General features: G+C 36.7%; 1 protein-coding gene across 34 annotated transcripts in view; it reads right to left on the bottom strand.

Moving 5' to 3' along the window:
• CLASP2 (cytoplasmic linker associated protein 2) overlaps window positions 1–23,756 on the bottom strand; it is a 145,761-nt gene that overhangs the window by 57,113 nt on the left and 64,892 nt on the right. For all 34 annotated transcript variants that reach the window (XM_054515117.1, XM_036405153.2, XM_054515121.1 and 31 more), the window contains 8 exons: window positions 15,936–16,015; window positions 10,675–10,767; window positions 9,884–10,029; window positions 8,326–8,461; window positions 5,146–5,216; window positions 3,334–3,393; window positions 2,133–2,210; window positions 1,408–1,575 (listed from right to left, as the gene is read on the bottom strand). In XM_054515117.1, the coding sequence (XP_054371092.1) occupies window positions 1,408–1,575; window positions 2,133–2,210; window positions 3,334–3,393; window positions 5,146–5,216; window positions 8,326–8,461; window positions 9,884–10,029; window positions 10,675–10,767; window positions 15,936–16,015 (832 nt within the window). The remainder of the gene's footprint in view (window positions 1–1,407; window positions 1,576–2,132; window positions 2,211–3,333; window positions 3,394–5,145; window positions 5,217–8,325; window positions 8,462–9,883; window positions 10,030–10,674; window positions 10,768–15,935; window positions 16,016–23,756) is intronic.

Genomic DNA, 23,756 nt, shown 5'->3' with positions numbered 1-23,756 from the left:
CTACATTTCTCTCTCATTCCTCCATCTTCTCTAAAACAATTCTGGATTAATGACCTGTATGAGATGTAAGTTCAGAAGGTCAAAAATCACAGAGGATCTGAATTCTAGGAAATCATACCCATATTTCCTAATTTAGCCTATAAAGGGGGAATTCAGCATTCACTACACTAAAAGCCAGAAATAAAATTTTGGGTAACAAACACGCATCTGAATGCAAAGTTTGTAATAAATCAATTCAAATGTCATTAAATTCCAATATCATCACCTCTTCTGTTAATTTCTTATTTTACCCCTCACTTCCTGTACTGTAGCACTTACACATCTTGCAACATGGGAAGCAACATTTGAAGATTTAAGGGTATTTTAAGATTCTAATTTCCCTGCAATTTAGTTTTTAACAATATATTACCAGTAACTCATTAACAGCACTTTTATTTTCAGATGGGGAACACAGATTAATTTAAACAAGAATATTTAATCTTTGAATAAACATTTGTGGAAAATGAAGTGCTGAAAATTGCTTGCATCACAGACAATTATTCTTTAAACAATTTTTTATAATTACAAGTATCATAGGAAAGATAAGGTAAACCTCTGGTATTTAAGACATTAGCCAGAAAAAAAAAAAAGGTGAATTCCAATATGTGAGAAGCCGTCTTTGCCTTCAAGTAACAAGCGAGCAGACAAGCTCTCTGACTTTGATAATGAAGAACTGAAATATTAAAAGGTTGAAATACTTTGAGGAAGCTTTCCAGCATTTAAAGGCAAAAATCACCACACACTACTTCTACTACTACTTCACATTTTTGCTAAAAAGCCAGTAGATTTCTTTTACTATTGGTACCTAAGAAAACTTTAATTTATTCAGCTCAAGATTGTCTATGCATTTTAATACATCACTGACTGCAGCACAGACCCACTCTGTAGTAAGTGGCAGAGCTATGAAATACTGCTAATACATATTCAGTACTGTGAAGACAGGGAAAAAAACCCAAACCAATCTCCAACAAATCTCATTGTTGATGTTCTTTTCATGCTTGCCAGTGAAAAGAGATGATAAAGGAATTACACCATTATAGCTTTCCTAGACCTATTCAGCACATCATAATGCCGGACATCAATATGAACCTTGAAGATATATTGGTGTTTAAAGCAGCTGTTAAGGAATGAATGTATGAATACAGCATCCTAATGTCCAGTTAAAGACTGCCTGTACTTTGCACTTTGCTGGGGTAACACTGTCACATGACAAAACACCAGAAAAGAAATTTTTATTAAAAAAATTAGAAGTCACAAAATAAAACTGCAGCTTTTCTGTACTCAACAGGAATCTGGATAATTTGCTGCATTTGTTTCTCAAAACAAAAGTTTTGTTTCTTGGCTCAGAAACAGTGAAGTAACCCTTACTTGAGGCTCTCCTGTGAGCTGGAGGATGACCTGTCTGACTGAGGGAGAGATGCTATACTGCCAGAATTCTTCAAGTAGGTCTGAAGGCTTCTTTGATAGGGTGGCTCCAGAGAATTGTACAGAGTCTCAGCTTCACTAGGAAAGTGATTTCTAAGACCCAGATAAGCCCTGCAAAAAAAGAATAACCACATGTAAATGCTCAGTGTTTTCTTTAAAGGGTGGAGTCAGGAAGTAAAGATTACAGAATGAACCACGGATGGGAGTGAAAGGAACTGAGAGTATGTAAAGCACACAGCAATGCTCATCAAGTCAGCTGCATGGACTGAATTAATCTTTTCAAAATAACTTAAGTCTATCCTCTGAATGTCTCACATTCACTCACCAGTTGTGGGGAAGCAAAAGGAATTGTTTTCTGGCCTTCTCAAAGTGCTGCAGTTGTTTAAAGATTTAATTAATGGGAGCAGAATGATTATGCAGCAATATCAACCTTTCTAACTCTTCTTTCAGTGGAATCATCAAATGCTGCACAACTTCATTGACTGACTTAGCTTTGAGAATGTCTTTTGCAAAAGAAACTGGGTAGCAATTCAGGACAGAAACATCAGTTTTCAAACAAAGTTATTCGCAACGTCTTCAGCCATGGATAGCAGCTCACCTTGGATTAGAGCCTTCTATCACTCATTTAGCACATGCAATTTTTCAGAGCAAAATTAATCAAAACTCACTTTCTTGCCTCCACTCTTGCTTCTGCATCAGCATCATGAATACCCTTCTTGATTGTTTCAACCAAGACAGCTGCATGCCTATAAGAAAGACATTCTTCATGCTATTTTGCTACTCCAAATTCTAAGCAGTAGCTTCACACTTTAATTAACATTTCACCAAGTAAAAAACAGCTGCAATGCTAGTTCTTTCCAAAATATGCAGTAAACAAACACTTAAGCACACTGATGACATAACTGTACCTTCTGTAAAGGTTTAGGTCAGCTTACTCCTTCAATCTAAAAGGATTTTAATCTACTTCTGACATTCACCCACCTATCACACTTAAAAAGTTATTTAAAAATACCTTTTATAAGACATCTGCCATCCTGAAATGGAAAACCTATTTCCACTGTTATATCAATAGTAGGAAAAGGGGAAAAATTAAGACTGTAAGTTTTCTTTCAGCTCTGCAAGCTTTTGGCATATGAGTTCTAAACCTGAATACACGTTCAATGAACAGCAAAATACCCATCAGAACACAAACTTGTGAAGATAAACAAGTTTTAATTCAAGGTAAGTTTTGGGTGGGAGGATTGTTATTTGGGGGTTGGGGGAGAGGTAGTGGGTTTTATGGGTTTTTTTAGACACTTTGGCATAAATTATTTCCCTATTACTCCCCTTCTCAGGAGCACCCTGGGGAAGCAGCAATGTGACTGGAAGGAGCTGGATGAATTCTTCAGAGCCAGTTCTGGATGCCTTTTATTCTCTTTGCTCCTACCCTGTGTTTACAGTGACCAACCTGCAGAACTGATGAACGTACAGTTTTCCTATCTATCTGGAGAAGCCACAATGTGCCCTCACTCATTAGCACAAGAAGTCCTCCAGCCTAAGCCCACTTGCCCTCTTTCACAGCAAACACAGACCTCCCCCTGCCAGGAGAAAAGACAGTTGCTTACCTGTATATGCATTGCTCACATGCAGGATAGGAGAGGCAGAGGGTAAGGAGAGGAGGCCACAGGAAGCCAAGGCTGGAACATAGAGCTCTCCTTCCCCCTGGCACCTGAATGAGCTGCATGACCTGCTGTGCTAGAAAGGCTGTCTATGCCAGAAAGGCTGGCCAACACTGAACAACATAATCCAATTAAAGGATTCAACGACAATATTTCTGTCTTAAATTACATTAGCAGTTTATTTTAGGGGAAAAAGCATACTAGCCCATACCTTTCCAGTGAATGTGTTTGCCACTCTTGTAATAACAGGTCTAAAAATTCAAAGGAGCGCCTAAAAACACAGAACCAAAGTCATAATTAAATACTCATTTCTCTAATGTGCTTGTGGAATAAACACTAACTTTACTCTCTCCCCCTGAGGGAAATAAATAAAATAAAATACCTTTATCTGTCAAATAAGGGCATTGGTCACCTTATTGGAAAGTTAAAATATTCTCTATATTAAGCAAACATGCAGGCTAACTAATTTTAAACTTCAAAATAACAGACATGGTTCAAATAACCATGTGCTGTTCAAGTCATGTTATTACACATACCCCATGCTAACTGTATTAGTCCCAAAATAACAGATATAAATTAATGAAGTTGAAAAATTTGTACCGAGTATAAAATCCTAACATAAAAAATTAAAAACATTTAAAAACCAATTAAAATATTAATAATCATTATGAATATAAAAATTTTAATTTAAAAGATTAATAATAAAGACAATTATAATGTCTTTATCTATAATACAAACATAAGCTATTATATTACTATATAATTATATAGTGTATATTATATAATATGTAATTTTAATTTAAAAATATTGATAATAATTATAAAATATTAACACTAACATAAAAATATTAAAGACACAATATAGGATTTCTGTGGCGGTATAGTTCTGTCCCAAACACTATTCCCATCCTTCCATCTGTCACTACTGAGTCTGTAGCATAAAGGAAAACATGAGACCATTAGCAGAGGGCTCTGCATATAGAAAGCACTGCAAAAGATTTTCTGGCACTGTACTAATGAAGATATCTAACTGTATTCGTTATTAATTTGGGAATCTTGACAATTTAGCAAACTGCCAGTAGCAAGAGGCATACTTTTAAAAATTATGTCTGAAGCTAGATTCTGATGAAAAATAAAACTGACACAGATTAGGGAGGTGTAGATAATTTTCAAACATGTAGTGAACCTGACAGCCTGAAACTCTTTTTTCTAGTTATTCAGCATTTTTGACCTGTTCTGGAGGGACAAATTTGGTTTTTATTCCGCTCAAATCCTTTGGACATCGGCAAGGCGTGTCAAGAAACCCTGCAATGCTTTTCACTATTACAACCAATCTAGTGGTTTGCTGTCTTTCCAGAAGAATGAAAGCAGTATGGAGACAACTTCATTGATGATCAGCCTTCAGTGATGCTCACTAGATTGTGAACTGCAGTACCACAGCCACCTACAGTCTAATGTTCCTCAGTAAAAGCACTGCATGTGGAGGCACTGCAGCCCTGTGAACTGTTAAGCGGTCAAACCAGAAGCTGTGGCAGGTCAGTACAATCTGGGTTGAGGTAACACTTGCTCTGGATGCAAAAGCTGCTTAGACTCAAAGAAAGTAATTCAGATGCTCAAGTTGTTTCCTGCATACACACAGTGACATCGCTTTCAGGACTACTGTCGGTCCAGAAACAGCATTAACTGCTTTTGTGTGATTTGGTGCAGAAAATGACACTGTCAAAAAAAAAAATCATTTTTAAGAGCCAACCCATGTGTTCAAACATCATGTTCTCAGAGAAAGCAACATGCTGGAGATGTAGCTGAGTTGCTGAACACCACAACACATGGATGCTCTGTGTCCTAAGGTAGCTGCCACTGTCTCAAGATGAAATTAAGTTTTGCAGTTAGCAGTTTACTGGCTAACAGTTTTGTGTGTTCAGCATTTATGGCCACAAATCTTCTAATTTGTTAATTTTCAACATATGATAATCATATTTTAAAAAGCAACAGCTTTGGTAATTTTCATTTATAATGTACTCACCTTCTAACTGCAACTGATTTTGAGGTACAGTTGCTTGTTATTAAAGGTATGAGTCGTGGCACATGAGTATGCTGCCAAAAAAGGACACAGTAGTTAATGAGAAAAGCATTTTCCTGAATCCTGAATTTGTACTGTACTTATTAATTCAAACAGAATTAACACCATAATAAAAACTGCAATCATTTAAACTGCTTACCAAAACTAAATCATAGAATACTATTAAATGAAAGACTGCTGTTAGCATGTCAATTGAAAGAAAGCTATTTTCTTCCAAAAGGTCAAGCAGAAACCACTTCCAGTGCCATCAACAATAACACCATGATATGCAATACTTTGCTGTCAAAAGTAATATAAGAAGTTCAAATGTAGCTGTCTCCTCAGAGGAGTTGAAAGCTGATGCTATTTTAGTTTTGCCACAGGAAAAAAAAAGTAATAGACATAGCTGTCTTAAAAGTCAGGGTTATAGAGCAAAAAGTGAATCAATGAATATGAAAATATAGGCATTCTTACAAGGATCAGTATGATTAGTACCACAAGGATCAAATATCCTTTAATGCAAAATATGTCAATAAAGTAATAAAAGCACTGACAAATAAGCAAGCCTGTATAGATAATCTATATGGAAACACCTGATGGGAGAAGAAAACTATTAAACTATGCATAAGATAAACTACATTCAACCCAAATGCATTACAGAATTCAGAATTAAAGCTGCCTTACTTCAGCTTTTCTTAACTAATTGTAGACACAAAGCATTACCATTTTAATTTCAAGTAAGAGTAATGTGGTTCAACAAATCTATTTTCAGTTAATTTCTTTAGTCCTTTCTTGATTAAATACCTACAGTAAACAGTCCCCAATACAGTGTGAAAAAAATCCAAGATCTTCAGAAGTACAGTACTGAAGAACTTAAACTCTCTCATGTATCACAGCTGCAGGATATGAACATACAAATCACAAAAAAATCAGAGATAATCATCAGCTCACAGAGCACTGCCAATTTTAGGATTAGGAGGAATTAATAAAAAATTCTGGAAGAGCCTAACAGTTATGTTTGTTTGTCCTGATATACTTTAAAAACAGTTTTAGGGGGTTTGTTTGTGTTTTGTATAGATTGAAAAGCAGCATGTGACTTCCAGAAAGGGAAAATGAGCAAATCAGGGGTAAAAATAGTTTTTTTACGGATGGAGAAACCTGTAAATTCAAGTTGTTTGGAGCTATCGATGTTGTAATTTCTAGAAAGTATTTTGCAAAGGAATCAAAGCCTCAGGCTTGCTTTAATTCTGTTTGTAACATGTGATACTTCATCTTCTGCTCCTTTGAGGATGTAATGATCTGTGCTTCCTTGCAAACCACCTTGAAGATCAGTTGATAAATGTGAATCCCACCTCCTTCTGAGAAAGATTTCTGCCACCATGCCATCTCTCCATGATTCGCTCCCTGGCCCCCCACCTTTATTTTAATTGCCTTCCTGATGTACTAAGAGTCAAGAAAGAGAAATCAGACTACACTGTAAGAACTTCCTGGAGAAGAAATATGAAATCCAATGAAGGCACAAAGAAGAGATGAACCTCCTCAAGATCACTGGTATTATACAGCCTCCCTGTTTCTATGCAGACTCACTCTACAGCAATTACAAAGGAAAGCACCAGGATCTGAACTGGCTGTCACTGGATGCTGGTGGGAATTTTTGAGTAAAACACTGACTCCAAAAACTGCAGTAGCTAGGGTTCTAAATATTCAATTGATCAAAGACCCCCTGAGCAATACTCATTTCGTCCAAAGGACAGAAGCCCAAAAAGGCATGGGGGCTGCACCTTCTTTTTGATATTTAATTCTGAAATCTGAATTTTCTGCTAAAAAACCTCACATATGCCATTTATTGGTTGAGTATTTGAACACTGTGGATAAGATTTTCTTGTTTTTATGCTTCAAATCCACTGTGTTAAGTCACAGCTAAGAAGAATAGAAATTTAAACAAAATCAGGGCAACTATAGCTGTGTAAGCTTGTCTTCAAATGAACTAAACCAATAAAGCCAATTTAATGTAATTGGTGAATGTTTATAATTTCTTACATGCCTGAGCTTGTCTTACACTACTGTAAGTAGTATTGTTCTCTTGCAACTTTAATTATCCTGTGTAAGGTGTATTCCTTCCCTCTCAAGTCTGTGCCAACTCACAGTGGAGTGTAAGAGTCTGGGGAAAAAATACCAAGGGATTTTGGTATTTGGTATTTATTGGTCTTAGCCCAAGTGCTGATGGAAAGGTCATGCATGCAGAGGTCTCAGAGCACATTCTCAGAGGCACAGAGAGACAAAGCAATATACATTCTGAACCATACTGAAGATGGCAACAAAAGGTGTAAGTCATGAAACCTCTTAGGTTTTCCTACAATGTACAAAATTAAAACCACCGATGAGATCACAGTAAATTGCAGTAAGTGCCTGGCATTAAGAACGCCACAACTTCTAATGCAGAAACTACAGGCAATCTCCCACTTTATGTGAAACACAAAAGTAGCGTTACAAGTCCCAAACTCTAAATATCTTGCCTGAGACACCAGTCAGTAGATGCTCAAAGAACATTCAGTAGAAAACAGCTAGGACAGAGCACTCCTCTGTTCCATAGGCTATAGCTTTGGGGACTCAGCTTAGAAAGTTCTTGAATTTAAAAATTCAATTCTCTACTGGACTTTTCTTTCATGAACTTGTGCTTTCTGAACTGATCCAGGTATGTGTAGCCTCTTCAACATTTTATCATTAACTCCATGGTTCCAAATTTTTTTTGGAGGTAAGTGTATATGTAGAAAGAATTATCTTTGTTTTGTTGTTTGCACTATTTAAATTCTTACTAGTTTCTTAGCTACTAGCTTAACTTTGTCCAAGAAGGCAGTGAAAAGCAGTTATCCTTTGAAACACACTTGGTCTTTTTTCAATTAACACATTACAAAAAAATTCCAGAAACACGAAAACAGTAGCTGTTCACACCTATTCTTCCATCTTTACTACGACAATGCTGCCAATTGGTTTCAACAGTATGTAGTATTTGTCCACCCATGAGAAACATTACTCCTCTGTTAAAGAATGATTTAAAAACCTGTATTTCAGTGTAGCTGTTATCTCTGCCAACAGCCACGACCTGAAAATTCCTAGCAGGCGAAGTGAGACTGGAACACCTACCCGAATGATGAACCTGATGGCTGCACACCCAGAGGTTGCCATCACTTTGGCGCTGTTGGGAACCAGGTTAAAAAGAGTAGGCACAATTGCTTCAGCGCCATGGTCAAACTTGTTTCCCAGAACAGTTGAAAGGTGGCTGTTTAGAGGAAACATAAATTAATTTCTTAGTCTTAAAAAACATTAATAACTTTGCTTCATAATGAAAAAGCAAGTACTACAACTGGAAAGCCTAAATTTTCATGTCCACATAAAGTATCACTGTATTTCTTTTTTTAACAGACTTTGAGATGTATAAATCTAAAATTTTAAATAAATTATTGAGATTTTTTTTTTCTTTTGAATGCAGGCAAAACTACTGAACTCACCACGATCAGCCAGCCATAAAATTTGACTCCCTTGTCTATTAAAGGTTAGGTTTTCAGTTTTAACAAATAATAAAACACATGCCACACACAGTAATTTAACTGTCCATTGGTGACAACAAATGCTTCTTTCATGCAGAAAGACTACATAAAAAAGGATTTGTAGCCAGCAGCAAATGACACAACAAATATATCAAAGTTTTAGGGATCAAGGAAAATTTCAGGTTGTTAGGCCTGCATGAGAATATTTGCAGAGTACTTTTAAACTGCTCCTGACTTCATGTTAGGAAAGGTTATTACAATTTTGTCAAAGTCTCAATTTCCTTGGAAAGGGCAGTTGTATGCTTCAGCATTTCTCCTCGGTCTGTTCAAACAGGAGACCAGAATAGCAAGGGTCAACTCTATGGTGGTCCTGTTTCAGATGGCCACTGAAAATCAGTGGTTACACCAATGTCTTTCCAGAGGATAAAAAAAGTCATGGAAAACATGGAAATGGGAAAGACTGTTCTGGTTTTCCTCTCTGCCCTTGAATTTAAAGGAGTTCATGAGATGCTATGGTGAAGACTTTATTTCAGTTTAGCCACAGCTTCTAAAATTATCACGGTCATCTGTCTCTTGCCCAGAGAGACAACCCTGGAAGTGTTCAAGGCTAGGCTGGATGGGGCTTTGAGCAACCTGGTCCTGTGCAAGGTGTCCCTGCACTGCCAACGGGGTTGGAACTAGATGATCTTTAAGGCCCCTTCAAACCCAAACCAATTCCATGATTTCCTGAGAGGTATTACCTCAGCAAAATGCTCTATGTTCAAACCACTACAGCATTATCCACATTGTCTTTACAAGCAGTGCCAGTGAAGCGCTGTGCCAATCACCCAAGCATAAGTGATCCTAAGATAAGACCCCAATATCATTCACAGCAGTTTGTATTAACCTGCACTAATGATGGCTTGGCAATGGTGGTAACTGGTTATTCACATACAATTCATTATAGGATTATCAGCTATGTGTATCCCCTCAGAGAACAAATTCCTTTAAGCATTTCTTATCCTCTGTGGTTTCAGATCCTGACCTGACTCTATCAGTCACAGAGCACAGCAGCCCAACAAGAGAACCTCTCCTGGGACACTGGTAAAGCACCTCTAAGCCAAGCCCACAGCAGCATCTAGCAAGGTGCCCAAAGGCACAGGAGCTGTACTTACGCTACAGTAATGCAGGCTTCTCTAACCACCTGGGATCTGAGATCCTTGGCTGACAGCTTGAAAGCACCATCCAACAGCCGCAAATGCTGGAAAAACCCATCGTACTGTGCAGCTCCAGCAACGAGCAAGGAACGAACCTTCTTCAGCTAAAAAATCAACACAGTAGGGTTAGGACACTGCCAATATGCATTTCAAAACAAAGAAAGGAACAGCTTCACTCTGCAAAAATACATGTTAGCATGTTTTTAAAGCAAAGTCTTCAAAATATATGGCGGTAATTAAAAAGAACTGTGAAAAATTTATATTAAGCTCTAGAGGTAAAAAAAAAAATAATCTCAGAATCCAGAATACAAATACACAAACACATAATTCCATTCACATACCTGTTTATAAGCATTAAGATGCCATAAACCTGACTAAAAAATATAACTGGTACATAGACACAAAAATTTTAACCCTGTAAGTGGAACTTGTCATAGCTGCACACAAGAGATATTAATGCTAGCAGTTAACCTGTAGAATATGCAACTTTACATAAATGCCAAACTTAAATATCTTTGATGGCTTTTAGAAAAGTTTCCACTGAAATGTCAGCAAAAATGCATTTTAGACTTAAAAAAAATACTCAAACTTAGTTGGTATAGAGAAATTAAAAGTGTAAAAATTAAAATGAGAATTTCTTTCATTACATGGAATGCAATGACTTTAGGAGAAAAAAAATTTAGAATATCTGGCTGTCTGTGCTTTATGAAATGCACCCACCCAAGCCTAAAATCAGGTAGAAAGTTTACCGCATTAGTTCGCTGATCCCAATCATGTTTGTCATCTGAGAGAATTTCCCTGATTTTGTTCAACGTTTCTTCAAGTTCTCGACTAGAATAAATCTGAAGTATTAAAAATAAATAAATAAAAAAAAAACAAAACAGGAAGTTCATATTGTTAATATCCCAGGTAATGTGAGGAAGAAAAATAGCTTGAGAAGAGTGAAAATACAACTCTAATCCCACAAATCTTACCCCCAAAGTTCCAGAGATCTGTGTAAGAGTTATAAATGGGCATTTTAAGACCAATCTGTAAGGATATCACTAAGTAATGAATATTCATTACTTAGTGATATCCTTAAAAAAAAGGCTGAAGAAGCAACATTTTCCTTTCAGCATTTTCCTTTCCTTTTAGCTCATCACAAAGATTTTACCCTTCACCTTTGTGATAAGCTAATCATAGCCACAATTCCATTAACTCCACTTAAAAAAATAAATAATTCAATAGGAGCAGAGGTTTTAGACAATCTGCTGCAATACTACTAAAACTCAGTTTCATTTTCAAATTCTCACTATACAGTAAGACCACCAATATTGAAGCCTGAACAATCTAATCATGCAACAGTCACTATTTGGTTATAAATGCGTTAATGTCTTTATTGAACTGCACATGTATAAGAACAGATTTTTAAAGAAGAAAGGAATAAAAAACCTACTTGTGAAAAAATATTATTTTTCAATTAACTGATTTCCCCCCTTCTATTTTCCTAGACATAACTCAAAGGAAGCTTTTTTCTGTTTCCACTGCATACACAAAATTTAATGTTCTTTCTCCCTTCAGATTGAGAACAAGTGTAAGAGAATATGAAGCAAATTACTAAACAGAAAGCTAATCTGGCCAGGGTTTCATTTTTTGGTGTTTGTTGTTTTTTTGTTTTTTTTTTTTTAAGTATCTTCAGGCTAACATTTCCAGTTTTTCAGATCAGGAGTTTTTTTATGTAAACCCATTAGGCAAAACTCACTGGCCCATACACAAGCCCATACCTGACACCACCTGAGACACCTCCAAGCCATAGGGCTCGCAGATGTGGGTCAGGACTTCAAGGAAACTCACACTTTTCTACAGTGAAAGCTGGACACCAGCATGATAACTTCTGTAGCACCTAAACAGCAGGGCCTGAAGCTCTCTCATTATTTAAGACATAATTTTTGTATGTGCAAGAGCACACAGAGGAAATGAGGGCCAGTGGTTAGGACACCTTGTTTTGCAGAGATTGGTTAAGAGCTCTGTCTCTGGAACACACTGTTCTAGTACGTATATATGCATCTTTGATCATCATTAAAATGATGAAAGTCTTTCTTCTGTTCTGCAGTTATGCTGAATGTTATTTTCTTTAAAATATCTTAATTTCCCAGGCATCTTCAAATTACTGTAAGGGTTATTCCAAATGCAGTCTAGTTTTCCTGTTTCCGGAGCACAGCAAATTATTTTAACTTACAAAAGATATGGAATCTTAACTTTATTGACATCCACTCTTTTCCCAACACTTTAACAGAATATGGTTATGAAGGTATGCATATTTCATGCTGAAATATGGAGGAGGTGAAAGACATCACAGCTCTGAAACACCTTCATACTGGGTTTCCAGAATAAACAGGGTAGGAACCTTTTCAGAAACAGATTACTCAGTACACCCAGACCAGCTTCACTGTAAGGTGGAAAACAATTTCTGAATATACTTTACCAACAAAAGTGAGATTTTTATTACCATGCAGCTGTGTGAGCTCTTCCAGGATACACTGTGGAAGCAGCTTTGCACTTCTATACAGGAGACATGACTGCATCCATAAAAACCAGAAAGCTATTCCTCATGATTACTGTTTCCTTCACTGGAAGTCACTAAATATCTGATGTATAACTTACTTAAAATGAACAAATGACTTAATGAAAAAAATTGGGTCCAAGTGTAAGATACTTTCTACTCCACTGCCCACAAAACATGATTTCTGTATCACCATTTCAGATATTTGTGTATACTGGTAGCCTATTAATAGTTGTTAAACAACCCTAGTTTATTCTAACACTAATTCTCTAAGTACCATATTCTTAAAAAAAAAAAGTATTGTGTGTCTCAGTAAGCTTTTTTATCAAAATTTATTTCCATTCTGAAAGAATTTTTTTATTTTTATTTGAAAGTATAAAGGTCTAGTCACTGGTTAACTCAAGATGAAGTTTCATATTACAGTGACACTTCACACCATCAGAATTCATGACATGATTCAACCTCCTCAGAATCTCCCTTTACCATAACTCTCTCTTTGACCTGTCTCCTGCTCAGTTCAGACCTTTAATACACAGAAAGCTCATCCTACAAGAGGAGAGGCAAGATTTTCTTTGCCAACTCAGCATTTCTCTGTGAATTTATCACAAAGCAAGGTGCAACAAGAATGGAAGCAGGATAATGCCTTTTGGTGGCATCTAACTGAGGACTGTTCAATGCACACTCAAACCCCAGTCTGAACTCCTGGTCAAGGTACAAAAAACTTTGGCAAGCTGTTTCATTAAGCAAATCCAGAAAATATAACTTTTTTGCTGTCAGCCTCTGTGTCATAAGAGACCATGTTGTACAGTATAGTTATTGCTGAAAGACTAAAACCTGCTGGGCACCAGGCAAACACAGAAGCAACTGTACAATGGGTTAATGTCCATCCCATTAGCATTTCCAGGCAAGGAATTGAATTTTTTCTTGAATTACCTGGCACAAACAGAACTGAACTTAGGAATATTCAAATTGGCATTGCAGTGTAGAATTTAATAAGTGGTATAATTTTATTTTGTCATGAAATGAAAACCATAATTCCACTGAAAAATCCTGAAATTAAGCCTACCTTAATTTCACATGAATAAAAAGTAATATTCTAATAATTTCTTTTCTCTCTGCCCTCAATTAATTACACTTTTAGGAGGCCTCAATTAATTACACTTTTAAGATGAAACTATGTGTTCAGACAATGACATAATGCATTTTTTGCTCACAAGTTCCCACATCAGACTTTATAAAAAGAACTGAACTTCTTTCAAACAAATTTTAGCTATTAATGGGAGTTATTCCTAATAATCTGAACACAGGATTTTCTTCTGTTTCAGCAAAGGCTTAAGTTGTAAAAACAGGGTGGTTGTAACCTTGAATATGAGTGCACAATCCTGTCACTACAGTACTTTTGAGCACACAGATCCATCAGACTACATCTAAAATCACCCATCTTGTTCATAAACTGCTGCTATCCATTAGAGGGCAACATAAACACACCTCATTAAAGGCAACTGTAACATCAAAGACAGAAAAATTAAAAGCTCAAACACAAGTAGGAATAATAACTGTACAGATGGAAAGTATTTTCAATATGGGGATTTAAAAACTGGGTACAGGTAAACAACATGACATTGCTAAAAAAAGATGAGCAATCGTATGAACAGCTTACTGGAAAGACAGATCTACCATTGGAGACTTTTAAGGATGATTTAATACATACCTACAGATTAAGTAATCTCAATTTATTTGACTAATTCAAATGCACTTAATCTTGATCCAGAACTGAATCTGGTTTTCCTTTCTTAATTTCATTGAAGCCACTACTCAAACCCATAAATGTAATGAAAACAGAAGAGACACAGGAATGGGCCCAGTAACATCCAAACATCTCTCTCTCCTCATGCTGTCCTATGCTTTTAGAATAATTATTGGTAAACTACCAATATTTGTAGGTCATAAACATTCTTTCTTCACAAGTCTAACAGAAATTTCCCACTTCCTTAACAATTAACACGGCTGCAAAACACAAAATCTGCTTTGGTTTTTTTTTTTTCTGAAAGATCAGAGACTGTCCACAACCAGAAGCAGGAAGTTGGCAAGGAAGTCATTATTCCTAAGGACACTAAAAAAAATGTTTTTTTCTTGTGTGCTCATCCATGCAACAAGTAGGTAATTTTGGAGTCAGCCACACATTTCTCTCCTGCCTCCTCACCTCAGTTTGAGGGAGATTAGTAAAGACAAATGTCTTTCTCCTCTATCTCCTGCAGTTTAGAGAATGACCTGCCTTCCTAGGCCATTGAGCAGTCAGACAGAAAATAACATGTGTTGGTCTATGTCCTGTGGTCACCCCAGTTTTGTTCCTGCAGTGTTACCAACCAGCCTGAGTAATCAGAGAACTCTGTGTGGGACTCTGTCCTTGGGACTGCACACACTAAGGCACTGAACTACAAGCATCATATTCTCTGTTTTGTGGAACATGGCTCTGTTCAACGTAACAGGGATAAACAATATTAAGAGCTGCATGTTTTTATCCTCCAAAGAATTCTTAACACAGTCAGAAGAGGCAGAGATACATAAAGCTCTTACAGTGTTAGACAAAGACTTCCTTGATGTGACAGGGATAATGGAGATTGAGGGCTCCCTCATGAAAGCAGACAGTATTGCTGCCTGCAGAAGCAGATCTAACAAATAACTATGCTTGGGAAATAAAAATAGAACAAAAGTACATATCAGGAAAGGGGAGTCTTACAAAATCCTTCTGTCATTTGGCAACTATGGCTTACTGAGATTTTGGTTGTGTTCCACACCTCAGCTCCTCAAGGAAAACTTAGTCAAACTAGCCCTCGTACACTACACAAATATTAAATGACTCAACTATGTGAAAGTATCAAATACATGCAATTCCCACACTAAAAGAATAGAAATTCAAATCTGATCTTCTTAATTAAGAACTCAGAATCCAACAAGTTCATTAGTATGAAAATAAGGCACTAGAATAATTTTTTAAGTATTACTAGAATAAGGACATGTATACCAGACACACATCATTACAATTCAGGCGAATTTGAAAATACAATTCTTGCTGTTTAAATTATTTGCCTATATTATTATTACTTGATTATGCCTTGAAATTTTAGCCCCAAACTTTCCAAACATCATGGTAATCTTTTTCTTACTAAAACATCCAATTACTTTCACTAGTTCCCTGAAAAAGTTTGAGAAAAGTAATAAGGCATTTTAGCCAAAACACAATGTGGTAATAATTAGTAGGAGAGTAAAAAAAAAGGTGGCACTTTTTTTGGTAACTCCTGGGAAAATATAAAGAGCTTTCCATGGAGACTCTAAGGTCAGACAGAGGGAAAAGTAATGATGCTTGCTTAGAACAATATAAAATTATGTAAATTTAAAAAGCAGGTTAACCCATTATTGCAAATAACATATTTCTGAAGACAAACATGAATATACACAGCATCTTACCTGTACAGTAGGAACATCTGTAAATGCCTTAATAAAATCATCTTCATCCACAGCTCCAGCTCCTCCTTCTTTAGAGGAACCTAAATAAACATAAAATACTGTTAAATAGGATGTAATATACATCAAGGTTTGAAATCTCTTACAGCCGTCTTTCACCATACCTACTTTCAAACATTTAATATATTTTACAAAAATGCTGCATTTTTGTGTAGAATTGTACATTGTGTGTAGAATCACAAGACTTTGAACTCTGACTTCACCATAAGAAAATAAATGACCTTTTTTTTACCCCAAATGAGCAATTCCAAGTAATTTCCAATTTGACAACTTTAATGGTGCAATAATTTTTATTTTTGTGTCTAACTGGAAACATGTTTTGTATAACAATCCTCTAGCAGCAGTTTGCATTTGATTCTGAGACCTGCACCCTCACAATAAAAATGTTCTAAAATAAAACCCCAAATTTCAAATTATTTACCAGAGCAAGAGCTATTTATCACTAAATGGAATTCCTCAGGATGAATTTTCATCTTAACATATGTGCCTTAAGTAATCAACCCTAAAAGTCTGGGGGTTGATTTTTGTCTTTTCCAGTATGCTCACATGAAGCTAGGAAGTGTGAGGTACATTTCTTAGTCTTAAGACCAGGGAAGAATACTGACAGGTAACTTGCTGGTTTCACACTGGTATACCTTGCAAATTTTATTAACATCTTGTCTTAGAAGCTAAGACAACTCTAAGCAAAAAAACTACCTGAAAACAATGTCTGGATTTTGCTCTCCTGAAAAAACTCAGTTTATCAAGAAAGCCCCCTTTTTAAAGAAATGAGCTCAAGTTTGCTATCAAATCAAAGGTCATCAAATCCAGGCTATGCTACAAGTCTAGAACTCCAAGCACAAGGTGAAGCTTGGCAGAATCCTTAAGTATCTTCAATAATTGCATCAGGAAGGTAATATGACAAAACATATTAACCACATGGAATCAGTCCTGTTGAACATTTCCTTTCTGAAAGGAAAAACATAATCTGTCATAGCAAATGAGCATTTGGGAACAAGTGCCTCTTTCAGAGTGAGGCCTACAGGGTAGATGGCAGAATGTCCTTCCTAACTGGCAGAATGAAATGGAGGCATCACACAGAGAAGACAAATATTTCACTAACTACAGAACAAATACAAACCATAAAGAAAAAGCATATAAGAGGCTGAATGGTCAACCAAGAACAAAAAGCTAGGAATTCTTGATTAATCAAATTTTTGGTGGCTGCACTCGAAGAACCGTGGTTTACAGTCCCTGATCTCTTAATTCTAGTGAAGGAAATTATGCCTGCTGGCTTTGTATACATGTCCAGTTTGGAAGCACGAGGGTGCACTACTTCTACAAATTTGGTGGCAAACTTACTAGATCTCAACACTGCTGTGCAGAACAAGATCTCTCATATACCTTTGTGGCTCATTAGTGTAAAAACACAGAACCTGAACACAGTACCTGCAGTATGATATAGGAATATCTAATAGATTTTGAGTGCCTTAGCTCAAGGATGCTGCTAAGAGATGCTGTACACAACACATTTCAATGTGTGTATCTCCAACACCATCTGTCACAACTGCCAGCGGTAGCCAGAAGAGCAAAAAGAAATTATAACCACCTATTTCTTCTCCTTCCAGAGAGTAGAGGGAACAAACCCATAAAGTTAATGACTATTTGACCAGCTAAAAAAAAATGAAGAGAGAAAGATTTATTTACACCCAGAACACACCCTTCTGCCACACAAACTTATACAGCTCTTCAAAGGGAGAATATCCTTGTCAGAGCAGAATTTTGTGGAGAGACACCTTGAAAGCAATAATTTGGCCCAGAGGCACCACATTAAAGTAGGTGGTACAAACAGCTGCTTTGATGCTCAGATCATAACCTCATTTGTTTGGCCATAAATACTCTGACATTTAAATCTCATGGAAACAAAAGAGAGTCAATATACAATACCTACTCGTGAAAAGTAAATAGAAAAGTAAGGTTATAAAAGTTCTGTATTATTATTCAATTACATAAATACACAAATACCTATGCTAACACAGGGAAAAAAGTACTTTGCATTCCCATCCTTTACTTACCAATTTTTTTTTTCTAGGGAATGAACTACAGAAACATTACAAATTGACACATATAGGCCATGAACACAAAAACACAGAAAAATGTTTGGGTTGCAAGTATTTCTAGCTCACTGCTGCACGTCATAAAGATTAAAAGAAGATGAAGTTGCCCTTGCTAAGTAAGTACATGCTGTCACCTTCAGTCCACCCTAAAGTATCACTTTTAAAATTAGGAAACAGCATGTATTACATGACAGATATTTCTAACATCTGAACATCATCTAGTAATGCCTCCTGAGGATTAAGGAAAATCCTTTATCCAAAGAATAACAATTTTTTACTTCAAAAAGAGAAAGAAGAGGGACAGACTACTATTTAAAATCCATTTGACATAGTCCAGACACAGAGAACTCTCCATCTTCCTGAGTTTTAACAACTAGTTCACATCTACAATCCAATTTTCTTTCTCCAAAAGTTGTTTTATTATCTTGTTGACTGGTAAAAAAAAAAAAAAATGGTTCAAAGTTATCTGTAAACCACATTTCACTTCTATTTCACTGATCCTTCTCCTCAACTACATGATGACATATGCATACCAGAACAAAGTATGAAGTAACTTTTCTTCATATAGTATAGAAGTCAAAAGTCCACACTGCTTAAAGAGGAAAAATACTGTTCAATTTTTCCCTTTCCCTTTTAATCTCTCTGTAAGTGTTTTTACCAAGTCTGTTTACCAAGTCACTGTTTCTGTAGAGACAATCAAAAAATGACAGAACTCCACCTGCTGTTTCCCAATTCAGGAGAAAGTATTTTACTGTGCTCACAAGATACATAACAGTCATACACATGCAGATGCCTTCAAAGGATCTCTCATGCTTTTGTAAGGCTTGACTCTCCTCCACAAAAGCAACACCAGAGCTTTACTAAATTCTCAATTTCAGACAGTGCTGCCTCCAGATCCCAAACTGATATATCTGACAGAGGACACATATAAGCTGTTTTGTTGCTTACCTTCTCAGACCAAGGTTGTGATTACAAATTTCTTGTATCTCTCTCTAGTATTAATTCCTTCCACTGAACAGTGCATGTTCAAGGCTCCCCAGGGAACACACAGTCCTTTGACCAAATAGGGACAAGTTCAGCTACCACGTTCCTAAAGGCAAGAATACTATAAACAATTCTAGGGGGCTTTAACCCCACTGCATTTTTAACATCTTTAAGTGCAGCTAAAATTCAAAGCCACATCAGCTGGGTAATTATATTACCCTGTCTTTGGACTTAAATCCAACTGAGCTTTTTCTTTCAGCTGAGACCAAGAAGAAAAAATTCTCTCATGGAGAGGAATAAAAATACATGCAAGACATTTATCCACATTGTTTGTTAGTTTTCATTCCTAACCTTTACTTTTTCTTATCCTTCAAGCCTTTTAGTTAGATAAACTCCCATAGAGCCCTGGAAGCCTCAGTTCCACTTCAGGAAGCTGGTGAGGATATACCAAACATAACAGACAGACTTGAAATGGAAGCATATCATAGCACCTGAAGCCCCTCGCAGTTTTACAGTGAGTGGTGGGAGTTTGACAGGTTTCTCTTTTTTGTGTGTGTATTTTCAGGTTTGTTTTGTTTTTTAAACTGAAGCTCAATGAGTCTAGAAATGGAGGCAAAAAAAAAATCCCTCACTTCCTGCAGACTGCTAACAGAGATGACACTTTCATGAGTAATACTTAAAGGTTTCTAACACTTAGCAAGGCCCTAGGAGTCTTTTTTTGAAGACAGTTTATTGCAGTCATAAGGCTGAGTTCAGCACTGGGAATAACTCAACACCGGAAAGGGTACTGTATGCAAGCAAGGGAATTACCCAGCCTTTTGTGAAATCAATTTTTTCACCCAGGAGTTAATTCCTGTGGTTGAGTTCTTTCCCTCTTCAGACTAAAACACTTGAAATACTTCCAATATATCACAACTTTGGAATGTTCACTTGCTTTATTGCCTTGATGCTCTCCCCAGTATTATATACAAATCTGTACATCATGAGATGACAAAACAATATGGAAAAACAAAGATGCTGATGTGATTTTGCACTTGTATTCCCGTTTTGAAAAAGAGAACTGCTTATTCAAAGCATGTCTAACTGTTAAATAAAGTATACAAGTGCTGGCTTAAAAGTACAAAAAAATTTGTTCCATTTTTATTTGGTAGCAGGCCTTTACTAGTCAAATTAATTTTTTCTACTTTCATAAGTCTTTTGACAAAAATGTCAAACAAAAAATTTCCCTGTGAAAAAAGGGAATTCCAGGGTATAGACACTTAGGAGTAACAAATACTCAAAAGCAGTTTCACATTTTGTTCCTAAATCCTTTTCTCAAAATGTTTCCCTTAAAAAATTTAACTATTTTCTGATACAACATGCATCACAATTTAACAATTAGTAAACTCTGAAAGGGATACTGTTTCTCAGATTTCTTTTATCCCTCAGAAAACTCTAACTGTAGGCAATAATTATCTTACTTAAAAATACCTACAGTAAAATGATGGGTAGTACATTTTTTTTTCTCTGAAAGACAACAAAATGTTTTGCCTTTGTCTCACCTAGTTCAAAAGCTTCATTTCTTACCTATCAGAGACTGAAGCAAAAGATGCAGTTCATTCTGAACTGAAAGAAAAAATTACTGTTACCCTTTTGGCTTTGTAGGTTAATCAACAATCAGCTGTAAATTAGGAACAGACAGCAGCTTCAGCTCTGCGTGGGATAAATGGCCAGGATAAGCTCAAGTACTTACTCAGCTTTTCATATAATAGGTTAACTGGCAACTCCCACTCACTCCTACTGACCTCTCTCACTCCAGCACTGGTACAGCTGAACACTAAGTCACTAAAGGGAGGGGCTAAACCAAGAATAAAATAAACTGGCCAAGATGAATAGTTTCACTAAGCAAGTTCCCTAGTCTGCCTCACTGTGGGGCCATACAAACACCAAGGCAGCACAATCCAGCAGCTGACTCAGGATACGAATGAGTTAGACAAGGAAGGAAATTAGACCAGGCAGTAAAAAAGTACAGCTGCTGAAAGTCTAAGTATAGGCTGAGGGGAATAGAGCAATACTTAAACAAAATGAACTCAAGGAAGGACAACTGCAGAAGCTACATGGTGAAATGGACAGCATCTCTCACAAGACAGGGAGTGGATCTAAGGAAACTGCTGACACCAAACAAAGATAAACAAACAAGCCAGTGCACACACACAAACTATAAATAATAGATCACAACAACCCTATCAATGATGAAGGCACAAAACCTAATTGTTTCTTCAGCATGGTACTTGCAATAATAACCACATTCTGTTCCCAGCCATAGTGGGCAGATGTTGCAAAGGTCATATTTAATTCTTTGAATGTGCATTCTGTTGTCTGTTAGTCTCTGTAACTGGGATTTTTCCTGAATCTTCTGTAGCTCTCAGTCTTTGCAATATCTACTTGTTTATCCTTGGGTCAGGCCTTATTATTTACTTTTAAAGTGGTATCTGTTGGGGGCCAGGGAAGGAAATTCCAGTGCTTCATGATCTGAATTACAACCTCTGAGATGGCAAGGGTGACTTTTAAGGCAATGACTGTGATACTACCCTCCTGTACAGACCGATCTCAATCTCAGTAACTCATAAGGACTCTCTTCATCTTTCCAGGTATCATAAGATTACAAAAATAGTCTAGAATAGCATCTTTCCATAAGTCTGGTTCTGTAAAACAGGAACCTAATGTTCAGAAAATTGGCTGGAGACTGAGAAGTTTTGAAAATTCCCTTCAGGTTTTAAACTACTGAGTTAGCTAAAGCTATCTGATATACTGTGCACAGAGACCTTGTTGTATTAACACATTCTAACATTCTAAATGTTCTTATTTACATGTTTCAAAAACTGATCTGTGAACTTCAACTGACAAACCTATATAAAACCTCTCACAAAACTAGCAAATAAGTATTCTTCAGTCTCAAGTATCTTCATGAAGCACAAAGGTGTTCTTTCATCTTCAGGTGAGTGACAGTCACTTAGTATATAGATGCTTTCAGTTTGCCTCAGGTCAGAAAAACATTTGAGAGCAACAAAGAAGCAGCAGTTGCTCAAGTAAAAACCACTTGGATCAACATTAGACAAGATTATTTTTTTAAACAAGAACGATAGTTTCAGATAGTTACTCTTGTAAATCCTACAGGTTGGATATAATTAGACCAACTTAGATAAAATTATGTTAGTTTAAGTAACTTATACTGTCAGCATCACTTATTGGCTTTGCTATACAAGTTAAGAAACAGATCATGCTGCTAATCGCCACAACTCTGCCAATAAAGCTTTGGGGAAGACTAAACTATGAAGAGCTGCAGAGATCCTAGCTTAGATAGAAGTTTTCATCACTAAATTTCAGGTGCCTTGTGTCCATTTCCCGAGAGAGCAGCATCTGATCTGCAAACAAGTAATTCCCTATTCTCCAAAACCTCTCTGTTATTATAAACTTTTGCAAGCACACACCTTGCCTACCAGAGAAACCTCACAAATAGAACTTCACTGGGACATTAACTTACTGGGTTGCCCAACACATTTGTCTTATGGTAGTTATTACCTGCGTATAGGGAAACAGGAGAGTGAGAGAACAGCAAAAGGAACCTGTACCTGTCCCATGGGCCACTGCAGTTCATGATTCAGTAACTTAGCCTAAAATGCCTCTAACTGAAGCTGAACTGCCTTTGACAAAGACACCCAGGTAGGCAACTAGTATCAGCAAACCCATTCAGTTGTTCCAACACAAGCCACCAGAGTTTTTGAAATGAATTTCAGAAAAATGTTTTTAAATCATCAGATCTAAAAATCCAAAAGAACCTTTTATTTTTCCCCCAGCATCTCCACTGGCAAAGCCTTCCTGTTGTTTTTAACCAGCTTAGAAAATAATTCAAGTGACTAAGCAGAACAGAAAAGCATTCACTATAAAGCCCACTTTAAGGAAACTGACAGATGAATTCTGTCATGTTCAGCCCCAGTGACTGACACTCACTCTGTACTGACTTGTCCACCCCACTTCCTCCAATGCCAAAAGTCATCATCCCTGAGGCACCAAGAAAGTCATTCAAACTGGAATAGCAGCATAAACTGAACAAAACAGCACAGTATCTTGAAATACTTTTACAATACCTTGTATTCCTTACTTTATCTGCCTATGTTAGAAATTTGGCAGACAGTAGAAGTAGAGAACTTCCCAAAACAGCCCACCTGTACTGCGCCTGTTCCATTAAAACATTCCTCTTACATGCCAGAGACATTGCTCATGAAGTGAGTGTGCTGTCTCTGAGGGCTGAGATGCTAAGCAGATCTCTCCATACAATTATACACCCCATGAGAGAACAGGAGCAGGAGGGACAAGCAGAAATTAGAAGTGAGCTGCACTTACAAGGAAGAAAGTGGTGCCAGATTTTCAACTATTAGGATAGCACATCTCAAGCTTTGAGGTGTGGCATGTTAATCAGGTACAAATATAGGACTCCTGTACTAAGAGGAAGCACAAAATAGTTCTTAGGTGGACTGAAGATGACAGCACCAGCATGCATACGGTAAAATTTGAAGCTACTCTTGAGTGCACAAATTCCTTTGGAATTATGTATTGAATATAACATGCTTCAAGAAACTTAGTCAGTAATGTCTGAAGCTGATTCTTAACACTGAATACATAGTTTCAACAAGTTTAGCGTCAA

Source organism: Molothrus ater, chromosome 1, assembly GCF_012460135.2.
Source record: "Molothrus ater isolate BHLD 08-10-18 breed brown headed cowbird chromosome 1, BPBGC_Mater_1.1, whole genome shotgun sequence".
Classification (NCBI taxonomy): Eukaryota; Metazoa; Chordata; class Aves; order Passeriformes; family Icteridae; genus Molothrus; species Molothrus ater.
Note: the sequence above shows the minus strand (reverse complement) of the source record. Positions and strands in the feature narration are given on the sequence as shown.